Source organism: Etheostoma cragini, chromosome 20, assembly GCF_013103735.1.
Source record: "Etheostoma cragini isolate CJK2018 chromosome 20, CSU_Ecrag_1.0, whole genome shotgun sequence".
NCBI lineage: Eukaryota > Metazoa > Chordata > Actinopteri > Perciformes > Percidae > Etheostoma > Etheostoma cragini.
In genome coordinates this window covers 30,636-53,360 of record NC_048426.1, presented here as the reverse complement: position 1 = coordinate 53,360, position 22,725 = coordinate 30,636, and the positions used below count along the sequence as shown (strand labels likewise).

Genomic DNA, 22,725 nt, shown 5'->3' with positions numbered 1-22,725 from the left:
GGCAATCTCTATGGGCAACAAGGCAGAGAAAGGGGAGGTAACCTTGCCCCTTATGACCTCATAAGCAGCAGATCAAGATTCCAGATCGGCCCATCTGAGCTTCCGTTTTCTCAAAGGCAGAGCAGGATACCCAGGGCTTGGTTTACACCTGTCCCCATTTCTAGCCGCTGGGGGACCATAGGCAGGCTGGGGGGACTCATGTTCATGTTAAAAAACCTCAGTACCCTCTTGGATTTATGTTCTTTACTGTCAGCCAAAACTGAAGCTGATACTTTTGGTTTTGTTCTTTTGTTTTCTGTGGTTGGATCAGCTAAGAAGATAGATCTGTGTGTGTGTGTGTGTGTGTGTGTGTGTGTGTGTGTGTGTGTGTGTGTCTGTGTCTGTGTCTGTGTGTTTTCCTACTGTTTCTTGTTGCCCTTGCTTGTTGCTCAATGTGAAAAAGCCTCTATTCCTCACAGTGACTAACTCTGGATGTCTCCTCCTTTTTTTCTAGGGAACAATGAAGACGCTCCTGCCTCTGGTAATCCTTCAGCTGCTCTTGGCTCCTGTGCTCATGGTAAACTCCCACCAATACACACTCAAAATATCAAACTGTGAAAGCCAAAACCTGAGACATCCCTGTGTTTTTGAAAATTTTAATCAGTGCCGTTTATACACTCTTTTAGGTGTAAAGTACATCTGTAGTGATTAGTCAAATAATCAATAGTTGATCAACAGAAAGTTGATTAACTATGATAATATATTCATTGTTTAAGTCATATATATATAACAAAAATGTTCCTTTTTTTATCAACATCACTGTAACCTGAATATCTTTAGGTTTTAATTCCTACATTATATAAAACTAAATCCAACCTTAGTTATGTTTTATTTATATAGCACATTTAAAAGCAACCATAGTTGACCAAAGTGCTTAACATGTGCAACCCCCCCCAAAAAAATAGTAAGCTATACACAATACAAAATAATCAACAGTTGAAAAGGGTCAAGGTGTCATAGCTCAACTTAAATTAAAAGCCAAGAGGTAGTAATGGGTCTTGAGCAAGGACTTGAATGTTTCAACGGTCCGAGATGTTCTTATATGAATAGGTAAACTATTCCAGAGGTTTGGAGCAGCCAATGAAAAGGCTGGATCTGGGCACATGGAGGGGCATCTGACTGAAAGACCTCAGTGCTTTGACAGGTGTGTGGACGTGCAAAAGATCCGATAAATAAGAAGGCGACGACCCATTTAAAATTGTAAGAACAAGTAATCCAGTTTTAAAATCAATCCTGAAACAGACAGTAAGCCAGAGCAGCGTGGCCAAAACTGGTGTAATGTAATGTCAAGTTTTTGGTCCCGATTATAAGTCGAGCTGCCGCCTTCTGGACCAACTGTAAATGACAAAGGGTCAACTGATCCAATCCAACATATAAAGAGTTACTGTAGTCTAATCCTAATAAAAGCATGTTTGACTCTTTCAAAGTCCTCCGTAGCAGGTAGGGCCTAACCTTAGCCAAAAGTCTCAGCTGGAAAAGTCCAGTGTGTAGGAATTGTAGCGTTGAGATTGTACAACGCAATCAACTGTCTCGCACCATGGCGGCTGTGGCTCAGGGGTCGCCTGCCAATCGGAAGAAGAGGACTAGTGTTCCTGAAACTTGGATTTTGAATACGTGCATGAGGCGCAGTGGCAATTGGAAGAGTTTTCCCAGTGGTCTGGTAGTGTTTTAAGGTCCGACCGCCGCTGCCCTCTCAAACTAACCTGTACGGTGGGCCGCAGCAGACTCTTTATTTTGAACATTTAAATCCCCCCTGACCCCCGAGGGTGGTCTAGGAAATTTCCTGGTAGATTGTTTTGTATCCCTTTCCGACGCAGAATGTATCTATGTGTTAAGATAACATGTGGTCCCCCATGTTTCCTTCTTCAATGTTGCCGGGGCCAGAAGCTACAATACCCGTTAGCAGCACCATGTGACAGCAAAAACACAAAAGGCGGAGTAGTATAACCTGTATGTCCCTTACACAAAAAATTTAACCTTGGGGGACCCCACAAGAAAGAGGGGCAGCAGATGAAGAGTAAAAACCAAGGTGGACAGCAAAACTCCTATCTGTCAAGTAAAATTCAAACCATTGGGTTTAATTCGGGATAAAAGGATAGAGTAGTTGACCATGTCAAAGGCAGCAGTCAAATCTAAAAGTACTAAAACAAGAGATTTTACCCATTGTATACCCAACCTAATGATAAATATAATAGTGAATGGTGTGTATGGGACATTTAGGCTGAAACAGTTTATTTCACTTTTATGCCTCAGGTTTTGTTTCATGTAGTACAAAATGTACAAACTCAAAAACCTCAAGGGTTACTTTTTTATGAAACAACATAACTGCTCTCTATAATATATATACAATATATATACAAGTGAGAGCATACAAGATATGAGAGCCCCCCTACAGCCTCAGAACAGATACTTGGCAGCTCCTATGTTTACCTGTGTCCGACCCCTCCCTTGGTCAGTCTGCTGTTTCTTCTCTCACTGTTCCCCCGACAACGCCTTCCTAGCGTTCTGCTTCTCTTTCACCGAGCTCGGCCTTGACGATAGTATGAAATGCTCCATCGTTGCCTTGTTCGCCAGCCCAAAGTTGGAAGGGTGATTTTTCCACTCACAGACGCTAGGCCACCATTCAACCCGAAAAAAGTCATATAACCATTCCAATGACTCCCAAGCTGTTCATTTAAGATAAATGAAGCTTAAAAAACGGCCCAGTTTAACTTAGAAACTGAATGAGATTTGGGGCCCTATCTTGCACCTGGTGCAGCGCAGCACAAAGCCTGACGCAAGAGTCTCTACTAGCTTAAGACGCAGTTGTCAATTTCCCGTCCAGCCCCCACGTGGTTTAAATAGCAAATGTACCTGCGCCCATCTTTGCGCCCACGGGCGTGCTGGTCTTACAGGGAGGTGTGTTCAGCTGAATTCTTGGCATATTGCTATCTTGAGTCATCGCGCCATCGTCCAACAAAAACCTGGTCTAAAGTTAGTATGTCGCTCACTATGCTTGTTACTCACACACAGGGACGCACAGCAGCACACACATAAAATATAAAAAATATGACGTTGCAAATCCGCCATCGTAACCACAATGCACCAAGGTAAACGCGCCCGGCTTTTAAAGGGAATGGGAGATGACACTCTGATTGGTTGATTTCATGTTACGCCCAAAACACACCTATGAATTAGTGAAGACACTAAGTACAACCCTCTTGAACCATGCCCCTGGCGCACAAACCCTTTTTTTTGCCATCAGACTAGCAAAAGTGGATTTGGACACGCCCTAAATGCACCTGCGCCATGCGCTTCACGCCATAGGCTTCGATTGTTAAAATAGATGTGAAAGCGTTATAGAAAGAAAAAGAATAAGCATTACAACATAAGTTCATTGTTGTTTTTTTACCTTGTGTTGAGTGTAAAAACGTGTGTGTTGTGTTCAGGTGCCCAGTGTGGATCACTGGGACACATGGGGTCCTTACGGAGAATGCAGCCGGAGCTGTGGCAGCGGAGTGACCACTAGAACCAGACGCTGTATCACCCACAGGTGCGTCTCAACAAAACTAATGTTTGCAACGCTTACTATAACCATTAGCTGTGTATATATCTAATGTTAGAAAAAGAAAATTTAAATAAATGACACAATATAACTTTTGATCCATCCACACAACGTTCACTAATCTTTCAAACATGGCCCCGCCCATTTAGGAGACAGGAAGCGTGTTTCATGCCATTGGCGCTTGAAATCTTTAGTATAGAGGATCTTTGACTGCACCTGTATAAACACATGCACTCAGCCTCTCTTGGACAGACTCTGCTCATTGCGAGGCCCTGAATACACACAGGTTTTTATTCTCTCCCTGTGTGAATACAGCTAATTGTGAGGTTCATGGGCACAGCATGTATCTTGATTGTAAAAGAATGCCTTGAAGTCACAAGGACGTGGGCTTGTCTTCCATCCAAAACAGACTGCAGGGAGCGGCCCTTTAACATTAAAAGGACTTCTCTTTCCTGGGTGTTGGCTGCTGAAGAGAATTGGATAGAAAGTGAACATTTCTGTGGGCCCTGTTCTGGCTGACAAGTGGTTTATGAAAAAAGAAGAAAAAAAGGTTCATCATTTCGCTTTGCTGCATGTGTTTGTCATTTCTTTATAGCTGTTTTTTTCATTTTATTGGTTGTTTTTGTAGCATATGACTGAACAGGATAGAGTGAGGAGTGTTGTTGCCGGCTTCCATTGTAAATGTTGTGCTCTTAGCTCCTGTTGCTGCAATCCAGCTGGCCTGTTGCCTCATGTAACCCCTAAAGTGATCCTGATTCATGAGGTGGGAAGTGGTGTGTTCAAGACCCTGTAAAAGTATGAAGTATTAGGAGAAAAATCGCTTTAACTTTCAGAGATCGGAGGTTGTTTATTACAGGAGCCTGTATGAAAGGATCTAAAATGAAAACCCTAGCAGCTGTAGCATTCATTCTGTTTGAAGCAGAAAGCTAAGGCCTCTGTCTTTGGCATCTTCACTTTGTCCACTCCTGATGACGGCACCACATTACCTGGCGTCCGGTGACACAATTCTGTCAAAACGCTGAAAAATGCAAAGAAATATTGTGTTCATATTCCTACATTTAGGAATCTTTTGGATAAAAATGTTTTTGACATTTGAACATGTCCGATTTATGATTTGTCACAATTTCAATACTTTTAATTATTATGGTTACTAACGTAACCTTTTTAGCTTATGTTATTTAATTAAGCATTTAAAGATACGTGACATCACAATAAGCAAAAATACCAATGACAGACCATTTTTTGTTGCACTTGCTCTGCAGAAAAATGACTAATATGTTATTACATATGACATTCTTAGATTATTATGATGGATGCACAGAGGTGTTAGCAGCACTTTACTGTTCTAACTGGGTGAGTGGTTGCATGTCATTCATCATGTTTGGTAGGTAGAATGTAGGTGTGTCTCTCTTATTGAGCAATAGTTCTCAGGGAATTAAGAAAAAAGGACAAGTTCAATTATTTTTGCCCACCAGGCAGAATGTGTCTATTATGAGCTGTTTCTTTAACATGTCCAAACTGTTTGCTGATTCACCTTGGTGGATATTTAGTTGTGTTTATGGGAAGGAAGGCTATATGCAACCTAGTTCTGTCCTGCATAGACACACAGTATGGGGGGGGGGTTTCCACTGACCTGCCTGAGATGCTGCTTGTCAACATGTCCATGCAGTCAGTGAGTGAGTCAGACAGACAGTCTGTTTCCCCTCTTTAGCTGAATGATGACTAACAGGGAAGAAGTCCTGCCCACTGCTACCTAGCTGGATGATCTCTGTCAGCAGTGGAAGAAGTATTCAGATCCTTTACTTAAGTAAAAGTACTAATACCGCACTGTAAAGCTACTTTGTTCCAAGTAAAAGTTCTGCATTGAAAATGTTCGTTAAGGTGAAGTATGTAAGTATCATCAAGAAAATGTAGCCTACTTATGGTAAAAAAAAAAGAAGGAAATTCACTTAATGCAGAAAAATCCTGTCATTTTGGAACAATCAAAACCGGTTTGTATTTAATGGTCTCATCATTTCAGCTGGACTTTTAAGCCGTTATATTGTTGGGTAGTTTATTTATAGTAAAACATTTTTTATAAGTGTTTTGGGTGCAAAATCTTAATTTGTAAAGTAACTAGTTACCAACGAAGATGAATGTAGTGAAGTAAAAAGTACAATATTTCTCTCTGAAATGTAGAAGAAGAAAGTGGCATAAAAAAGAAAGTACAAGTACCTGAACATTTGTACTTGAGAAGATTACTTGAGTAAATGTACTTAGTTCCATTCCACCACTGAACTCTGTCATGTCTTGTCTGCCAGAATCACACCTTTAAATACTATGATTAGATTGCTGTTGACTCAATGGGTGCTTATACAGGAACTCCCTTTTACTCCACATTTATTTGAGCAGAAAATGATATAACCTCATGAAATATAATCTATTTTCATTTTCCATGGTCAGTTATTTAGCTTATCTGTTTAAATGTAAAGCACTGATTGGTCCTCCAAATGTTTATTTTTCCTCTTGTGGGGGAAAAGTTGATGGCTGGATGTCGTCACTGAATGTTTGGACATGTTTTAGTTTGTTCATTCTGACAGGAGCGTGTCTTGTTTTTAGAGCTTAAGGGCAGGTACTTTTGGAGGTGCCTTAATCACGAGTTATCGGCATGGCAGGAAGGGAGGGTGGCGAAGCGGCCTGCTGTCTCACGGCCTAGTGGCGTGTGGGCAGATGTTTGTGTGGGTTCTGGGCTCCACCGTGAAGTTGCTGAGAGCTCTTTTTTTTATTACAGGCACAGAGTAAAGAGGAATGCCACTAATTTAAGAGCTGAAACTTGTTATTTAGACAGTCTGAGCTGCATTCGCACACATGCACTGCTGTCTCACCTAGTCATTAACAGTTTCTGTGTCCCAATGATGACCCAGATGCAATAGTGGATTTTTACAGCATTGGTAAGGCTAGTGAAAACAACATATTTGTTGCTAAAAGGTGCATTCCCCCCAATTTTATAGGGAGGAGTTGTACACATGAGGAGTACAACTCCTCATGTGAAAATCGTTATCATCGGTAGCATAATCTTTCCGATATATGAAAAAATAACCCTTTCTATGTCATCAGTTAAGGTTTGAGACTTCATCAGAAAAAAACAAAAGTCTGAGTTACAAACTGGGGGTGGGGTTTAAGAGGCTGCATGAAAGAGCTGTCCTGTTGCATTATGGGAAATGTAGGATCCAGCTTTTATTTTTAGCTTTATCTGCCAAAAGTCAGGAAATATCTGCTTCCCTTTTGACCATCCGCTTTTTAATTTGTCTCTAACAATTTCCCCAACTTTTTTTTTAAAGTAATTTTTTCCCTTTATTAGATAGGCAGACAGATGTGTGAAAGGGGGAGAGAGAGAGGGGGAGTGACATGCAGCAAAGGGGCCACAGGCTAGATTCAAACCCTGAGCCCGCTGCGTCGAGGAGCAAGCCTCTGTACATGGACACCCGCTCAACCCACTGAGCTATCTGGGTGCCCGACAATGTCCCCAACTTTATTCAAAGAACCACTGGAATAGTCTTTTGAAACGGAGAGTATTCATATTTTTTTATCATATAACGCTTTTGTTACTCGGCTCCTGCAGCTTCACAGAGATAAATCAGAGCAGACGTCGCAGATTCCTTTTCTTCTCGGTTCGGTGAGGGGAAACTACTTCCTCCCTGTGTTTTTAAGAAGATCATTTGGAATATTTGTACTCAACATCAGGTCACGCTTCAGGGTTAGTCTATAACAAGCATCATCCAATAGTGTCACATATTTATGCTTCATTTACTACATACAGGACTGATGGAGGACACAACTGTGTTGGACCGGACAGGTCTTACCGCACTTGCAACATCCAGGTGAAAAAACACTAACCATATTGCTAACCATACACGTATATATTCTTTGACTAGGTACTGTGTTTGCGCTTAATTATCCTCTGAGACGTCTCCACTGCCTCCCATTGCTCCTCTCAGGACTGTCCCGAGGGATCCAAGGATTTCCGTGAAGAGCAGTGTGCCCAGTTTGATGGCACTGACTTCCAGGGGAAACTCTACAAGTGGCTCCCATATTATGGAGGTGAGAAGCAACGTAAAAACAGTAACTTTTAGATTTGTAAGAGTATATATTGGGCTTCAAAAGCCTGCTAAAACATACATATACAAAAGTCCAACATAGATGAATTGAGATCAGACTGGGACATTATTACCTTTATTCTAAAATAAGCCTTGTGTCTCTGACAGCTGAGAACCCCTGTGAGCTGAACTGCATGCCAAGAGGAGAGAACTTTTTCTATCGCCATCGCAGCTCTGTGGTCGACGGTACGCCTTGTCACCCTGGAAGGAGGGATGTTTGTGTGGAGGGAGTCTGCAAGGTAGGCTGTACAGAAAATGAACACACACACACACACACACACACACACACACACACACACACACACACACACACACACACACACACCCACAAGATTTAGAGAAAGGGAGTACATCTCCAGGTGGCTCACTCGTAGCTTTGGAGTTTTGAGCAACAACATCAAACTTTGAGCTAGCAATACATGCTGAAAAAAGGCATCCAAAAGAACAAATGGATTGTGCAACAAGGCAGTTCTGCTGAGGAGGTTCAGATGGTTTACAGCAGTGATCTTCAACAAGGGGTCAGTGACCCCTAGGGGGTCCTCAGAGTTTCTGCAAGGGGGCCTCCAAATTATTGTTTGCTGTTTAAAAAAAAAAGAATAAATATGTCTTGAAATATTCAATGTTATCAACATGAATCCAACATATTATTATTATTATTATTATTATTATTTTTAGGAAAGGTAAGCTAAGGTAGCAATAAGGTAGCCATCTAAAGATACAGTTAATCTTAAATTTGCTCTAAGCGATGTCGGGTGAAGTTTTTTGTTGTTGACGTTCAAAGTATTGTCAAACAAAGTGGAGGCTAGCTCGCCCCTCCCTCATCCTAATCCCGTCCCCCCCCCCTCCCTTTAGTGCTTCCCAAAACACGCTGCTGTGGTGATGGCTCAACCAACTCCTTCTTGTCGGCTATTGGCTGGAACTCTGTTTGTTAGGGTCCGTAGTGGAGGTTGGTTGGTTGCCAGTTTGTTTTTGTTGCTGTTTGTAGACCCTGGGCTGTCTGCAGAGACCGCTTTTTTAAGGTAAAAGAAAAAAGAGGAATGTGGTAGACTGAATGCATTTTCTAAGTCAGAGAAGGGTAACAAGCCAACTTCACCAAAAAGGCCTTTTGGACAAAGAACTCCCCTTTGTTCCTATTGTGGGACTGTTATCGGCCTCCCACCAATCAGGAGTACTGCATTGTTGAATAATGGGGGAAAAGTTGGCCATTTACAAGCTAAATGGAAGTATGTTTCAGCTACTCACCAAAGCGTAGCTGGCACTGTTTATTAGAAACATTGGCAAAAAGAACATGATGGAGCAACCAAGGTTCTGTCATAGCACTTTGTAAGGTACGTAGAGCTCTCTTCACGACCACAAAGACACAGGTTGGTTCGTAGGAACGGCCGTTTATTGCTTGCTACTTTCTTTAGGCTAATGCATCCACGTCGCGCCATGAGAACGATATTAATGAGCATAGTAAGCACGCCTCAGGAATTAAACATTGCTGAGTTAAACAAAGGTGCAAATTAAGCTTGGCGCAAGGATAAGTAAAGCTTTACATGTAAGACAAAATACCTCGTTGGCTGCTTGTCCTCAAAAAAGGTCTGTAAATCCCTGAATTCCCTTACTCTTCGCCTTGGCCAGTGTAACTCCAACTCAACTCAGCGAGCACCATGACATGTGCTAATGCTAGACTTCGCTGGGTCCATTAACAAATGTATTCCGTCATAGCGGAAACCACAACAGGGAACTTTGGATCAGAGAAAAACGAAAAAACACTATTACATCTAAATTACTTTTTGATTAAACACATTTCCTATACATTGAGTGCATGAAACGATGGATATAAAAATTAAATTTACTGTGAATTGTGCATTAATTATGTATCATAACACATCACATATTTAAACAGCACTTACAGTACGCCAGCAAACGGATGTATCTGGATTAAACCAGGTAAGGAGGGGTCAACACAAATGACCAGAAATAATATTTAAAGTTAACTGAACTGAGAACTGAGAGGCCACCATCCTCTTTCCTCCTCTGTCGAGTGGACATCTTAAGTTGCGGCCGCTTGCTTTTCCGGATAAATTTAGATACTGCTGATTGTAATTTACGCCAGTAGCCAGCAGAACGAAAGAGAGGTGGTGCTGCAAGGACCCTGATGAGAGTGTGAACGTACGACCACATCACACCCATTCTCCACTCCCAAAATTGACCCTAGGTAGAACATTTATTTTAACCACTGAGATACGGGCTTGGCTTGACATCCACTTTCCCATATCTTTCAAAATGCAGATCAGAGCAACAGAAAAGTTACGTTTAATAATCTGGTTTAAGCAGGAGAATACCTCAATGCCTAGATATTTAAACTGCTTAACAATGAGGATGTCAGCAGAGATGGTTGAGTTGCGGGCAGAATCATTTAAATGAAGTAGTATAAGCTACCATACTCCTTGCATAATGATAGAAGGTGAGCAAGAGACTGAACATTTTCCGCAAATAGTGAGAGGTGATGCTGTGTACTACTAATGCATATTGGTGACACCATGATCAACTGGCGAAAGGCTTGAGCCAGCGGCTCTAGAGAAATGACAAATAATGCAGGACTCCAGGGGTAGCCATGGGGGGGGGGATCTAGAAACTGGAAATAAAGAGGAAGAGGTGCGTATGGTTAAGACTCAAGCTGAGGGGTTTGAATAGAAAACTTTTATCATACTGTATGGCAATAATGTTTTATTTTAAAAGCTAAATGTTGTGTGCACCATGAAAGGGTATGTATAAATGTATGTGTATATATATATATATATATATATATATATATAATTTTTTTTTTGGGGGAGGGGTCCCTTGGTCGTGATAAAATCGGGATCTCGATTCACCCTGTTCACAATTTAACTTTGAAATGAAAAAAAGAAAAGAAAAAGAAATGTTTTTTTTTTATGACTTTGATTCTCATTCAATTTTACGAGCCGACTGCATCACAAACACTACTTCTTTCTTCTGTGAGTTTAAAATGAATAAATAATAACAATTGGTGTTATTAATAAAATAGGTTTAAAGCCCTCCCAAGCTGCAGTGCTCTCCCTTCTCTTCATGTAAGCCTCTGTGTTTACAGGCAGGAGGTGATGCCCAATGTGCTATAGGTGCCAAAAAGAATCTATGTTTGGTACTGCCAATCTGTTTTGTTTTTTCATGTTTCCTGTGTGCAATAAACATCACACTTAGAAAAAAATCACGACAGGGAATCATAACACCAATTCCAAGCCAAAAAAATCGTGATTGATATTTTCCCCGATTCGTGCAGGCTTTGTAGTTGGTCTAAAACATGTTAAAGACCCCTGGTTCACAGCATCACTCCATTAATCAGAGTAGTCACAGTGAGTGGAGCTGAGCAGCAGGATGAGGGATTAGTTTCACACTGTGGTAATATCAAACTCCTGCCCTGCCCTCATTCTGTTCTCATGTAATTATCACAGCAACCTTTTTCTCACAGAACACCTCCTCTATTTACCATCTGACATCTTGTCCTAATCACCTCCTCTGTGGGGACACTCTGTTCTCCTGTCTTCTATCCTCTATGTCTTTGCTTTATAAACGTATTTATTTTAGCTTTGCTGCATGGTTGTGAGATTGCGACTTTCACAAAAACACTGTGTTCCCACAAGTCTACCTGGCTCTTAAGACTTGTTAAACCAGCTCTTACATTGGTTTGGCCGCTGAAACCAGCAGTTCTGTGACTGGACTTTTGCCTTTTTGAGGGTTTATGTAGTAAAGTTGACTTAGCACATTTTACATGTGCAAATGTTATTTTTGTATTGATAATCTATTACTCTGTTGAGAAAAAAAGATATTGAACTTTTGCATGTAATGCTGAATTATACAAATACACTTAGACTTCTCTTTATTAATCCTTTTGGGATGACTCCCGCAAGGAAATTGAAATTTCCAGCATCCGTTTTAGCAAGAACAAAAGACAGTATAAAGATAACAAAAATAACAGCAATAATCAGGGAATCTATGTTTACTACTTGGATATAATCGTTTGTTCAAAGTAAGAGAGAAAGTTTGTTCCAGACGCTCAAGAAGTTTTGTCGAGTATCTACGTTTTTCAAGCTTCAGATGTGCCCTAACACTTTCTATCACCTTAGAGTGTGGTTGTGGTTTGACAGTTTTCCAGCGGGTCAACACTAACTGCCGTCCCACTAATGACACAAAGGCCAATGTATCACACTGCCCACCTGGGAGAACCAGCTCTGTTGTCTTGGACTGTAGAGGATTGAAAGACATAATCAAACCTTAAGAGACACAACACATAACCGCTGAAGGTTTTTCAAACTGCAGCAGACAACATTAATGACACTGCCAAAAAGGCCAGCATCGGACCCATCTCCCTACACAACTCTGATGAAATATTTCCCTACTTCTTCCTTCCCCAGCGTCTGGGCTGTGACAACGTGTTGGAGTCCACGCAGCAGGAAGACCCCTGCCTGCAGTGTGGGGGGAGCGGACAGTCCTGCTACCAAGTCAAGAACAGCTTCTCTGTACGCGACATTCCAACTGGTATGCAGGACATTTTTGTCTTACAGATGTTTTCTTTACTACGACATCAGCAAATGAGTTCCCTCTCGCTGAGGTACTAGGAAGCTCTGAGAGAAACGTCACATTTCTTAACCCTCATGTTGTCCTCGGGTCAGATTGACCCGTTTTCCTATATCAATTTTTTTTTTAACTACCCAGAATAACATGATTGATTCCACACAACACTCTTTAGCAAGTACAAATCTCTACTTTCATTAATTTTGGGGTGTTTTATTCAATTTTACAGCATTTGAATATAAGTGTTTTTGAAATAGTATTGATTAAAAGTTGACATATTCCATTCTGTGATTTCCCATCAACATACTGTACATTCCTTTAATTTTAGTCTAAATAATTCCTAATTACTCAAACATTAGGTATAATTTCCTATAAATGAAGTTTATTGACAATAAATTCCAAAACATAACTGTAAAACTAAAGTTAACAAGTTTGTTTTACGTAGTGTTAAACGTCAAAAAAGTGACAAAACATTGAAAAAAGTGTTCAACAAAGGGACAGAAACGTAAGAAAAAGTTAGAAACACTGATAAAAAACGCCAATAAATGTGTTGCTTTTTAATTTGATGGTAAGACAACACAAGGGTTAAGTCTGAGTTTGCAGCATTTTGGAGTTTGTATGCGTGGAAGGAGTAATGTTTCATTTTCATCTCAGGCTACAACCAGATGTTCATCATCCCTGTTGGGGCCACCACCATCAGCATCAGAGAAACAGTGGCCACACGCAACTACCTTGGTGAGTTTTTTCTATCAAAGGATCAGCAGGGTCACACGGAATCTGCAGAAGCAGAATGTCACACACTTCTCTGCGGATTGTCTTCAAATTTCCCACCAATTTTCAGTAGATTTTCACCAGACAACAAATCACAATGTTAACACATCTCCATCCTTAACGGCAAAACAGGCAGTCCACTAAATTCTGCAGTTTTTCATTGTGGATCAGTGCTGAAAATAGTTCACGGCTTGTTTGTTATTCTGTATTATGTTTGTTTGGATTCTGGACATGTAATGACCGTAACCTCTGTGCACGGCCAGCTATCAAGAACCTGCGTGGTGAGTACTACCTCAATGGCCACTGGGTAATTGAGTTTTCCAGGGCGACACGCATTGCTGGAACAATGCTGTACTACCAGCGAGGAGCTGAGGGGGACAACGTCCCAGAAACCATCATCGGCCGAGGCCCCACCACTGAGCCCCTTGTTGTTGAGGTAAGATTGTACATACACTGAGACAGACAGCGTTGGTCTTTCAAACTTGACTTCAAATATTTAACTCCAAATCTGTCCTTCAAGCATTTATAATCAATATGTTTTATAATAACAAAGGCTTTTCAGGATCAAATGTAAAAACAACTGTGCAGTTACAAATGAAAATATGACTGTGCAAATCCGAACGATAACGAAGACACTAAGTAAAACACCTTAGAACCATGTGTCCACCGCACGGAGCCTTTTTTCCGCCGTAAAACTAGCAAAAGGGGATTTGGACAAGTCCTAAACGCACCTGCGCCGTGCGCTTCACGCCGTGCGCTTAGATCTTTAAAATAGGATCACTAGTCTCATTAGATTTATTACAATATGTAACACATAACACAACACATATATAATAAAAGATCCATACTTGGCACCTGTTTACCGATACCTTATTGCCCCTGAAAATTCTATGCAATATCAATTTTTCCCCCACCCCTAATTAAAAGTGATCCAACCACCACTCACGTGACACAAGAGTTGGGGGAGAGCAGGCAACAGGCAACTAGAAATCCAAACCATACATCTTTTTTTTTGCACATTAAGGTGTTTTATTGCAATATAGTTATTAGATTATAAGTCATACTGTTGACAAGTAGGAGTTTGGACGCATTCTAGGAACATTTACAACCTCTAAGGACCATGAATATACCCAGCACACTGCAGGGAAAACTGACTGGGAAATAGGTTGTTTTGGACAAAAGCAGTTAAGAAGAATATTTCATGGCATGACTAGAGTTAGAGGAAAGGTAGTCTCCCATTGCCAGATCTATATCCACAGCGCTGCTGGGGAAAGGTCAGTGAATCAGAAAATCTGGAAGGATATGTCCTCCGAGGACCAGGAACCTGGCCTTTGGACCAAAAATGTTTGACAGACTGACAAAAGAATATGAGTGAATGATCTCAGTCTTTTGTGAATGGAGTTTAATCTTAATGTCCAACCCTGTCGTCTCAGCTGATCAGCCAGGAGCCCAACCAAGGAGTGGAGTATGAATTTTATCTTCCCAATGGACGCTCCAGAGAGGGCTACTACTGGAGCTTTGGATCCTGGTCTTCCTGCAGCAGAGAGTGCGGATCAGGTCAGAGTCTCAGAAAAACACAGATAATAATTTAAAAACCGCCTGAATGCAGACCAATAAAGTATTTCTCATCCAGGTTCTTGGAAAAATGATACAAGTCAGTTGTCTTTCTCCTCCTTCATTAGGCTACCAGTCTCGTTTGGTCTTCTGCACCATTGATAACGAGGCCTACCCTGACTATCTCTGTGCATCTCTGCCCAGGCCACAAACCAACCGCACATGCAACTCCCACGCATGCCCACAGATCCGCAGGTAAACTACACGTGATGTGACATTTCAGTAGACTTTGGCAGAATTTTATGAAATCAAAAACATCCAAAGGTCATTTTTGTTCCATTGTAAGTGTTACTATTTTGTTTGTGCTCATAAAAGTGCAAAAACTAAGCTTGAGAGCAGCTTTTTGACTGTTGTCGGTGTGTTATCATGACTGTCTGAAAGGATGGCGTACCTGTATCCACCACAGTTGTGGGAATCCTCTGAAAGACCCAGGGCCTATTTGTTCAGGTAACCCAGGGTCTGGGGTCGTAGTCTTAGAGTTTTAGTTTTAGATGACTGCAAACACAAAGGGGGGAGATCTAATGTCAATTTTAATAACGTATTAGCTATTCTATCGTTCATGTTGACGCCTGGAAAATGAAAAATCTGTATGTCAGTCACGTAAACCCAAAGTGCTTTACATTAAAAAGAGCGTTCACAAGTGTTAATAGAAATAGGAATACACAACAAGACATACAAGTGTGATCAGACAAATTCAATGCCAGGGAAATGCCTGAGAAAATAAATAGGTTTTGAGTTTGCTTTTGAAGGTGGACACAGTTGTGACGGACCTTAAGCTAAGTCTAAAAACTGTATTCAAAAGTAAGTCATACAGTTTGATTAAAATGTCCGTCTGAAAACTCTCCCCCTTAAGATGTGTTTGAGTCTGTAGCGTGTGAGTTTAGCGCTCAGCCTGTTCCTCCATGGGGGTGCAAACAAAGCCAACAGTCCAGCTCAGAGATCTCCTTTCAAACTTTTAATGATCCTCATATGTCCTGAACACACTCAACGTCTCTCTCCATGGAGACCGAGTGGTGATTTAATGATCAGAGCCCCCCCTCTTTCTTTAACCTCTCAACCTGTGGCCCCTGTACCCAATCCCTGAGCTTGGCTGCTGCCTGATTGCTTTAGCAAACTGTAAACCTCTCTGTCCCTGTGCATTAGTTCAGCTGCTGTGTTGTGAAGTGTGCGTTAAAAGGTTTTAGGTCGTCGTGCAGGGGGGTGTTGGGGATTGTGTACATCTGATTGGCAGTGGGGTTGGTGGTAAATAGCTGGGGCTTCAGTCAGTGACTCTGTGGTATTTCCTGCTTCTTTTCTTTCATGCTATTAAATGAATTGTATGATAAACACCTGAAATAAAATATTGTAATGTTGCTTTTTGAGTAGAAGCATTGTCTGTTGTTCCAACACCGATGGAGGGTTAATGGTGATGTTTCTGACTTGTGTATGTGGGTTAAAGTTGGGGCAGAGATGTTCTTTTCAGTCTTTGTAATTGCTGCTTCCAATAATCAGTGTCTGTTCACACTAACCACGAGATATAGAACACTTTCTGTGCTTAAGCCGAGGAAGACTGGTGGCTGGTTTCTCCAAAAGGATGTGTTGTTTTTAAAGGTCCCATGACATGGTGCTTTTTGGATGTGGCCTTGACCACTTTGCTTGTTTGAAAGCCATGATGTCTCTCCCTCATGGGTGGGCAAAATTCTCTGGGCGGGTAAAGCAGAGAGAGGGGAGGTAACCTTTCTCCTTTTGACCTCATAAGCAGAGAGATTCCAGATCGGTCCATCTGAGCTTTCATTTTCTCAAAGACAGAGAAGGATACCCAGGGCTCGGTTTACACCTAGCACCATTTTTAGCCACTGGGAGACCATAGGCAGGCTGGGGGAACTCATATTAATGTTAAAAAATGTTCATGCCATGGGACCTTTAACATAATCCTGTCTATTAGATTAGTAAAATGGTCAGTAGCTCTGTTAAAACAATGCCTCCTTTAATACGCTTGCATTTCATTGAAATGGTTTCATTCCAAAACACTGCTATGAATCTGAACTAAAAGCTGGTTATTTAAGGTAAATATTAATTTACTGCTGTTGACGGACAGAAATTACATCAACACAAATGTGTTGTTTGAAGTTGGGCATTAACAAGGGTTAGGGTTAAAAAGTGATCTGGTTCCAGCTTCTTACATTTTAGGAGTTGCTGCTTCTCTCTGTTGAATAGGGTTGAAAATGAAACGTCTTTAGGTTCTGCTCTGTTGGTCAGACAAAACATGCAAGAAATCGGTCAGTCTAGGAAATTTTGATGGACATTTCCCCCCAACTATTTGATTTGACAGTTGTGATTTGCATATATTCAATACAGACGTTTTACTTTAAATAGTAACATCACACCAGGCTAAAATAAAACTTCTCTGATGGCTGGCTGTATGCTCTGTAGTACCTGTAGTCACAGCAAACAGACAGGTCCTGGCATCCTGGTGTACACTTCTACATCGCTGCAGCAAGGGGAGACCTTAAACCACCGGATGTCAGTCAAAGACAGAATTTCAAGGGCTGTTTCAAGTTGCTCCTTCCCTTCCCCTGAGTGGCTTTGTCACTTTTCAGGCCGCCATTGTAAGCGTAGCACCAAAATGCAACCTAGGGTCTTTTTGTGAATGTACCCGAGTCAAATTTTTTTTTAAGAGCATAATTAGGTCTAAAAAGCCAAGATATTGGTGAGTGGAAAAACCAACAGTTAACGTGAGTTGAAACCTTTCTTTTTAGTAAACTCTGTGTACACAAGCGATGTTCTCAGTGCTGAGTTCATGTGTAGAGCCCCAGGTGGGACTTGGAGCAAAGTCTCATGTTGTGTCATTTAAAAAAAATAGTTTTTTTTGATGCTATTATAGCAATGCCCCTACCTGTCTCTTTCAAAAGGCCATTTGACCAAAAAGGAGAACACAATAAATCTTAAAAGTTAAGTTAATTATGCTTTTAAATGAGAGTTTGACTCAGCTACATTCACAAAAAGACAATAGGTTGTATTTTGCTGTCCAGAAATATTTGCCTCTCTGAGAATGGCACACTAAATATTGTATTAAGACATTTGAAAAACAACGTTTTGGCATGAAACTGTCTTCATTTTCTCTGCACTGCATTCTTGCATCTCCTGACTTCTGTTTCCTGTCTCTCCACTCCTCACACTGGCTTTCCCCAGCTGGAAAACCGGCGAGTGGAACACCTGCTCGGTTACCTGTGGTGGAGGCTCTCAGGTGCGCAGTGTGCAGTGCGTCTCCCATGATGCCGCTGGGCCCCGCGTGGTGGAGGATGCCATTTGTGCCTCCAACGCCGAGGCACCGCCCTCTCTGCAGACCTGCAACATGCAAAAGTGCGCAGAGTATCAAGTGACTAGATGGAGCGCGGTGAGTGAACCGGTGAAACTGATTCAAATGAAAGCAAAAAAACAATATGGGCCTTATAAGATAAGTGAAAAACAAGTTATATATACTGTATATAAAGGTATATATATAAAATTAACCTGATATTAAAAAGATCAAAGATTAAAAGAAGATAAAAATGATTGTAAAGATTTTATTAAACAGGTCAAAAAGTTTCTTCAAGCAGCAGAGTACACATCCTTCACTTTAGCACAAAAGAACTTATCTTAAAAAAATATCTTTATAACAGAGGTCAGAGTGTTTTTGTTAAAGTTTGTCTTGTATTTATCTATGCGGAGAACAGATACTTAGCTCTGTAACTGAATAATTTTCAATAAAGTCTTACATGTAAAGCCAACATTACATGAGAAGCCCAAACTGAAGCTAGAAAAGTCTGATACTGTAAGCCTAAAACGCACACTAGATGCAACACATTTTAATAATGAGTGCATTGGATAAAACTACAGACTCTTAAGGAACACAAGCTGCAGAGTTTAGTCCAGTTTTTTCTTTTTAAATAATGCATGCTGTGTTGTCTTTTTCTTTTCTTGCACTTAATTTGAATCATATCAAACAGCATAACCATTCAAGCGTAATGGATGTAATACAATATATGCTGTTGTGTTCCCAGTGCTCAGTGACCTGTGGTTCAGGTGAACAGACCAGGGAAGTCACCTGTGTTGGTTCAGCAGGAATGAGGCTGGAGGAAACATCCTGCAGCGCTCTGCTCCGCCCGACTGGCGTCCGACCCTGTGAGATGGCGGCCTGCCTGAGACAGATCAGCTGGCACGTGGGAGACTGGGGACTGGTGAGAGGGGATAGGGAACAGCAAGCAAAAACAACACAGGGACACTCATGTGCAGTCACTAGAGTTGTTCTGATACTAGTATCAGAAATGTCTCCGATACGACCTAAAATGCTGGTATCGGTATCAGCGAGTAAGCCAGTCAATGCACCGATCTAATATAAAATAATTGTGCCCTGAAAAAAGCAAGATATAATAAATGAAAGTTCTATGGCATTCTGTCTCTGTAAACTCTCTATGTATTTGTTCATGTTTTACAACCCATCCCATGGCATGAAAATGTCACTTTATGAGGTTTTTTAACATTAATATAAGTTCCCCTATGGTCCCCCAGTGGTTAGAAATGGTGCTAGGTGTAAACCGAGCCCTGGGTATCCTGCTCTGCCTTTTGAGAAAATGAAAGCTCAGATGGACCAATCTGTAATCAGATTACCTCCCCTTTCTCTGCTTTACCCGCCTAGAGAATTTGGCCCACCCATGAGAGAGAGACATCAAGGCTTTCAAAGGAGCAAAGTGTTAGTTGGTCCTCCAAAGAGCAACATGTCATGAGACCTATAATCTAAACCAGACCATACAACAATGAAAGCAATCATGTTACATCCAAACAGGGTTAGTAGTATACAGCTTTTAAAGCATAATAACATACAGTATATACTGTATATATATATTTACTGTATATATTGTCAGTATCGGCTGATATGTAAGCGGCAGCGGTTATTGTGGCTGAATGTGAGGTAATCATTTCTGTCTCTCTCGGTTTTCCTTCAGTGCTCCAAGAGCTGTGGCTCCGGGTCCCGAGAGCGACAGGTGATCTGCTCTGACCGAGAGAGGAACCTGTACCCTGTGAGCCAATGTAACGCCCACCCCAAACCCTCCACCATGGAGCGCTGCAACACCCAGTCCTGCTACAGTCCACAGGGTAAGTGCGTTCAACACCAGCTTTTAAACTAGCTCCTCCTTGCTCCTGCAACATGCATTGACTGTATTTGAAGATTGCCCACATTGCTTGCATAATTTTGCACTTTGTCAATGTTATGTGTAAATTTTCTACTTTAACTGTTTTTCAGAATAATGTACTTCATATTGCATTTCGATCAGAATAAGAATCAGAATACTTTACTGATTTCCTCAGGGAAATTATTAAGTTGCAGTTTCTCAGTCAAATAAGTAAGTGAGAAAAACTATTAAGTATAAAGTAACATAGGTGAAAAATAAAAGTAAAGTAAGATAAGGTTAAAAAGATTACATTCCTATAATATACAATGGATGGTAATAAATCTAATGAGACTAGGGATCCTTTTTTAAAGATGTAAGCGCAGTGAGTGAAACGCATGGCGCAGGTGTGTTCAGGGCGTGTCCAAATCCACTTTTGCTAGTTTGACGGCGGAAAAAAGGGTCCGTGTGCCCGGCGCATGGTTGAACATAGTGTCTTCATAAATTCATGGGTGTGTTTTGGGCGTAACATGCAATCAACCAATCAGAGTGTCGTCTCCCATTCCCTTTAAAAGACAGGCACGTTTGTACCTTGCTATTATGATGGCAGATGTGCACTGTCATATTTTCATTTTTAATCTTTTGCATGTGTGTGTGTGATGCTGTACATCCCTGTGTGTGTGTGTGTGTGTGTGTGTGTGTGTGTAACAAGCATAGTGTGTGCACAGTGCATAAGCCTAGGTGCATTTTACTAATGCGCTGTTAAAATAACAACGAGATGCTGTGCTAGGGACTTTAGACCAGGTTTTTGTCTTCCTAAAAGAAATACTGAAGCGCACACAGCAATTCAGGTTCTATGTTTGTAAATGAGTTCTGACAATAAGTTCTGGAGTAAAGAATAAATGACTGAATCAACAAGAACAACACATTATCATAACTCCTGTCACTGTCAGCCCTCACTAACATTATTATTGAAAATGTAAAACTTAAAATGAAGAACATTTGCGTTTCATTTTGACCAGAATTTCAAAAAGCCAACCAATTTTCTTTGTGAATGAATAATGTATTTGTTATGATTTTTTAATTTTTATTGGGGTTATTTTTCCAGTCTTGCTTCCTTGTGTTTGTTCTTGGTTTCCTCCCCCGTCTTGTGTGGTTGTCTCTGTCTGGTGTTCCCCTGGGTGTCTCTTCTGTTTCCTGTTTTGTTTTGGTAGTATGGTTTCCTGTCTTGTCTAGTGTTGTCTAGCTTTACGTTGGTCTGTCTGATTGTCCTGCCCCAGCCTAATGTGATTCACCTGATGGCTCACCTGTTCCCTGTTATCTCGTTACCTCTTGTATTTAACCCCTGTGTTCCCTTTGTCTCGTGTTGGATCATTCTTGTTTGTCAGCCAGCTTGTGCCACGTGTTTGCATTGTAAACATGGACGTTCCAGACCTCCCCGTCTGTTTTTCCCCGTGAAGTTTCCTGTTTTTTTTGCATTTTCTCCTGCCCCTGTCATTTGGGATTTTGGCTTTTCCCTGAGACTGCTCCCTTCCCTTGTGGATTGTTTTTTGTTAACAGACTTCAATATATACTTGTTTACCTGCTCCTGCCTCCCTCCTTATCTCTGCATTTGGGTCCTCACCATATCACCCCGTCACAGTATTGTAACTAAACAAATGTTCTTATTTAAAATGCAGGGAGCATGAGTATACCCGCCCCTATATTAAATTCCCAGAAAGGCAGGCACATTTTAATTATTAAAGGCCAGTTATTTCATGCATCCAGGATACTATGCATCCTGAGAAAGTTCCCTTGGTCTTTTGGAATTAAAATACCCCCCCCCACATCATCACCTACCATTCACCATACCTAGTCATGGGGAACTTTCTGAAATAACACTATGCCAAGAAGACCACACCATGCATCTTCTTAGTTAATTCCTCCCAAGTGATCTTTTTCTGTTATAGTTTTTTTAATGTAGAATTTGTACTAGAAATCCCAGACATGTCTGTTGTTTTGCGCAGTTTTTTCAGGGCTCTGTCTACAGCACCTTTCTGTTAAAAAAGTGTGAATCATGAGTTGAGTGTATCGTTTTAATCATACTGCGCTCTCGTTGTTGTGTTTTCATGTACGTCTTTGTGCAGTGGTTCCCAGCATCCAGGACACGCAAGGACACGACACCACACAGACTGTTTTCCAGCCCTACGTGCCAGACCACGCAACAGGTTGGGCTTCTCTAGCTCTAAATATATCTTTTCCCCTTTAACTCATCAGCAATATCCCTCTAATGACTGAATAATAAATTCTCACGCTCCAAGCAAATCTAGCAAATGTCCCTAAACTTAATCATACGCCAAAGAGTAAAAATGTTTTAGGACAAGACTTGAAGTGCCCTCATTAAGAAAAAAAATCCCCTTTTTCTCTGATTTGGGGTGTTATTTTGTGTCTCTGGTGCTTCCACACACATACAAACTTGGAATAATAACTATCCATGGTGTTTTGAGTGAGATCAGACAATCTTAGGTTCCTGGAGGAGAGATGTACGGGAAGGAGATCAGCAATATATAAAGCGGCCAATCCATGTAATGCCTTAAAAACAAGAAACATTACCTTAAAACGGGTCTATATTTGATCGGTAACCAGTGAAGAGAAGCCAATATCGAGAGGTATGATCCCTCCATCTGGTGCCAGTCAACAATCTAGCAGCCGCATTCTGGACAAGCCACAGGCGTGATATGTTTATATTATGTATGTATAGTATACGTATATATAAATAGTATGTATATATTATATTACCATCTCGTTAATGCAGCTTTTATGGTTCGTACCAATTAAAACAAACTGTAGGTGTTATTGCACCCTAATAATGGCTTCCCCTCACTTCCCCTGCACCCCCTCCTCTCCTCTGATATAACTCCTGTCACTATGTGCC

At 41.1% G+C, this 22,725-nt stretch overlaps 1 protein-coding gene across 1 annotated transcript in view; it reads left to right on the top strand.

The window, feature by feature from the left end:
• LOC117936244 (papilin-like) overlaps window positions 1–22,725 on the top strand; it is a gene marked incomplete at its 3' end in the record, with an annotated part of 53,189 nt that overhangs the window by 2,951 nt on the left and 27,513 nt on the right. Inside the window, exons 2-16 of the mRNA XM_034859120.1 lie at window positions 494–556; window positions 3,468–3,571; window positions 7,383–7,443; window positions 7,561–7,663; window positions 7,828–7,958; window positions 12,138–12,261; window positions 12,952–13,032; window positions 13,332–13,504; window positions 14,502–14,625; window positions 14,751–14,877; window positions 15,064–15,129; window positions 17,854–18,058; window positions 18,705–18,881; window positions 19,647–19,797; window positions 21,938–22,018. Of these exons, the coding sequence (XP_034715011.1) occupies window positions 494–556; window positions 3,468–3,571; window positions 7,383–7,443; window positions 7,561–7,663; window positions 7,828–7,958; window positions 12,138–12,261; window positions 12,952–13,032; window positions 13,332–13,504; window positions 14,502–14,625; window positions 14,751–14,877; window positions 15,064–15,129; window positions 17,854–18,058; window positions 18,705–18,881; window positions 19,647–19,797; window positions 21,938–22,018 (1,771 nt within the window). The remainder of the gene's footprint in view (window positions 1–493; window positions 557–3,467; window positions 3,572–7,382; window positions 7,444–7,560; window positions 7,664–7,827; window positions 7,959–12,137; window positions 12,262–12,951; window positions 13,033–13,331; window positions 13,505–14,501; window positions 14,626–14,750; window positions 14,878–15,063; window positions 15,130–17,853; window positions 18,059–18,704; window positions 18,882–19,646; window positions 19,798–21,937; window positions 22,019–22,725) is intronic.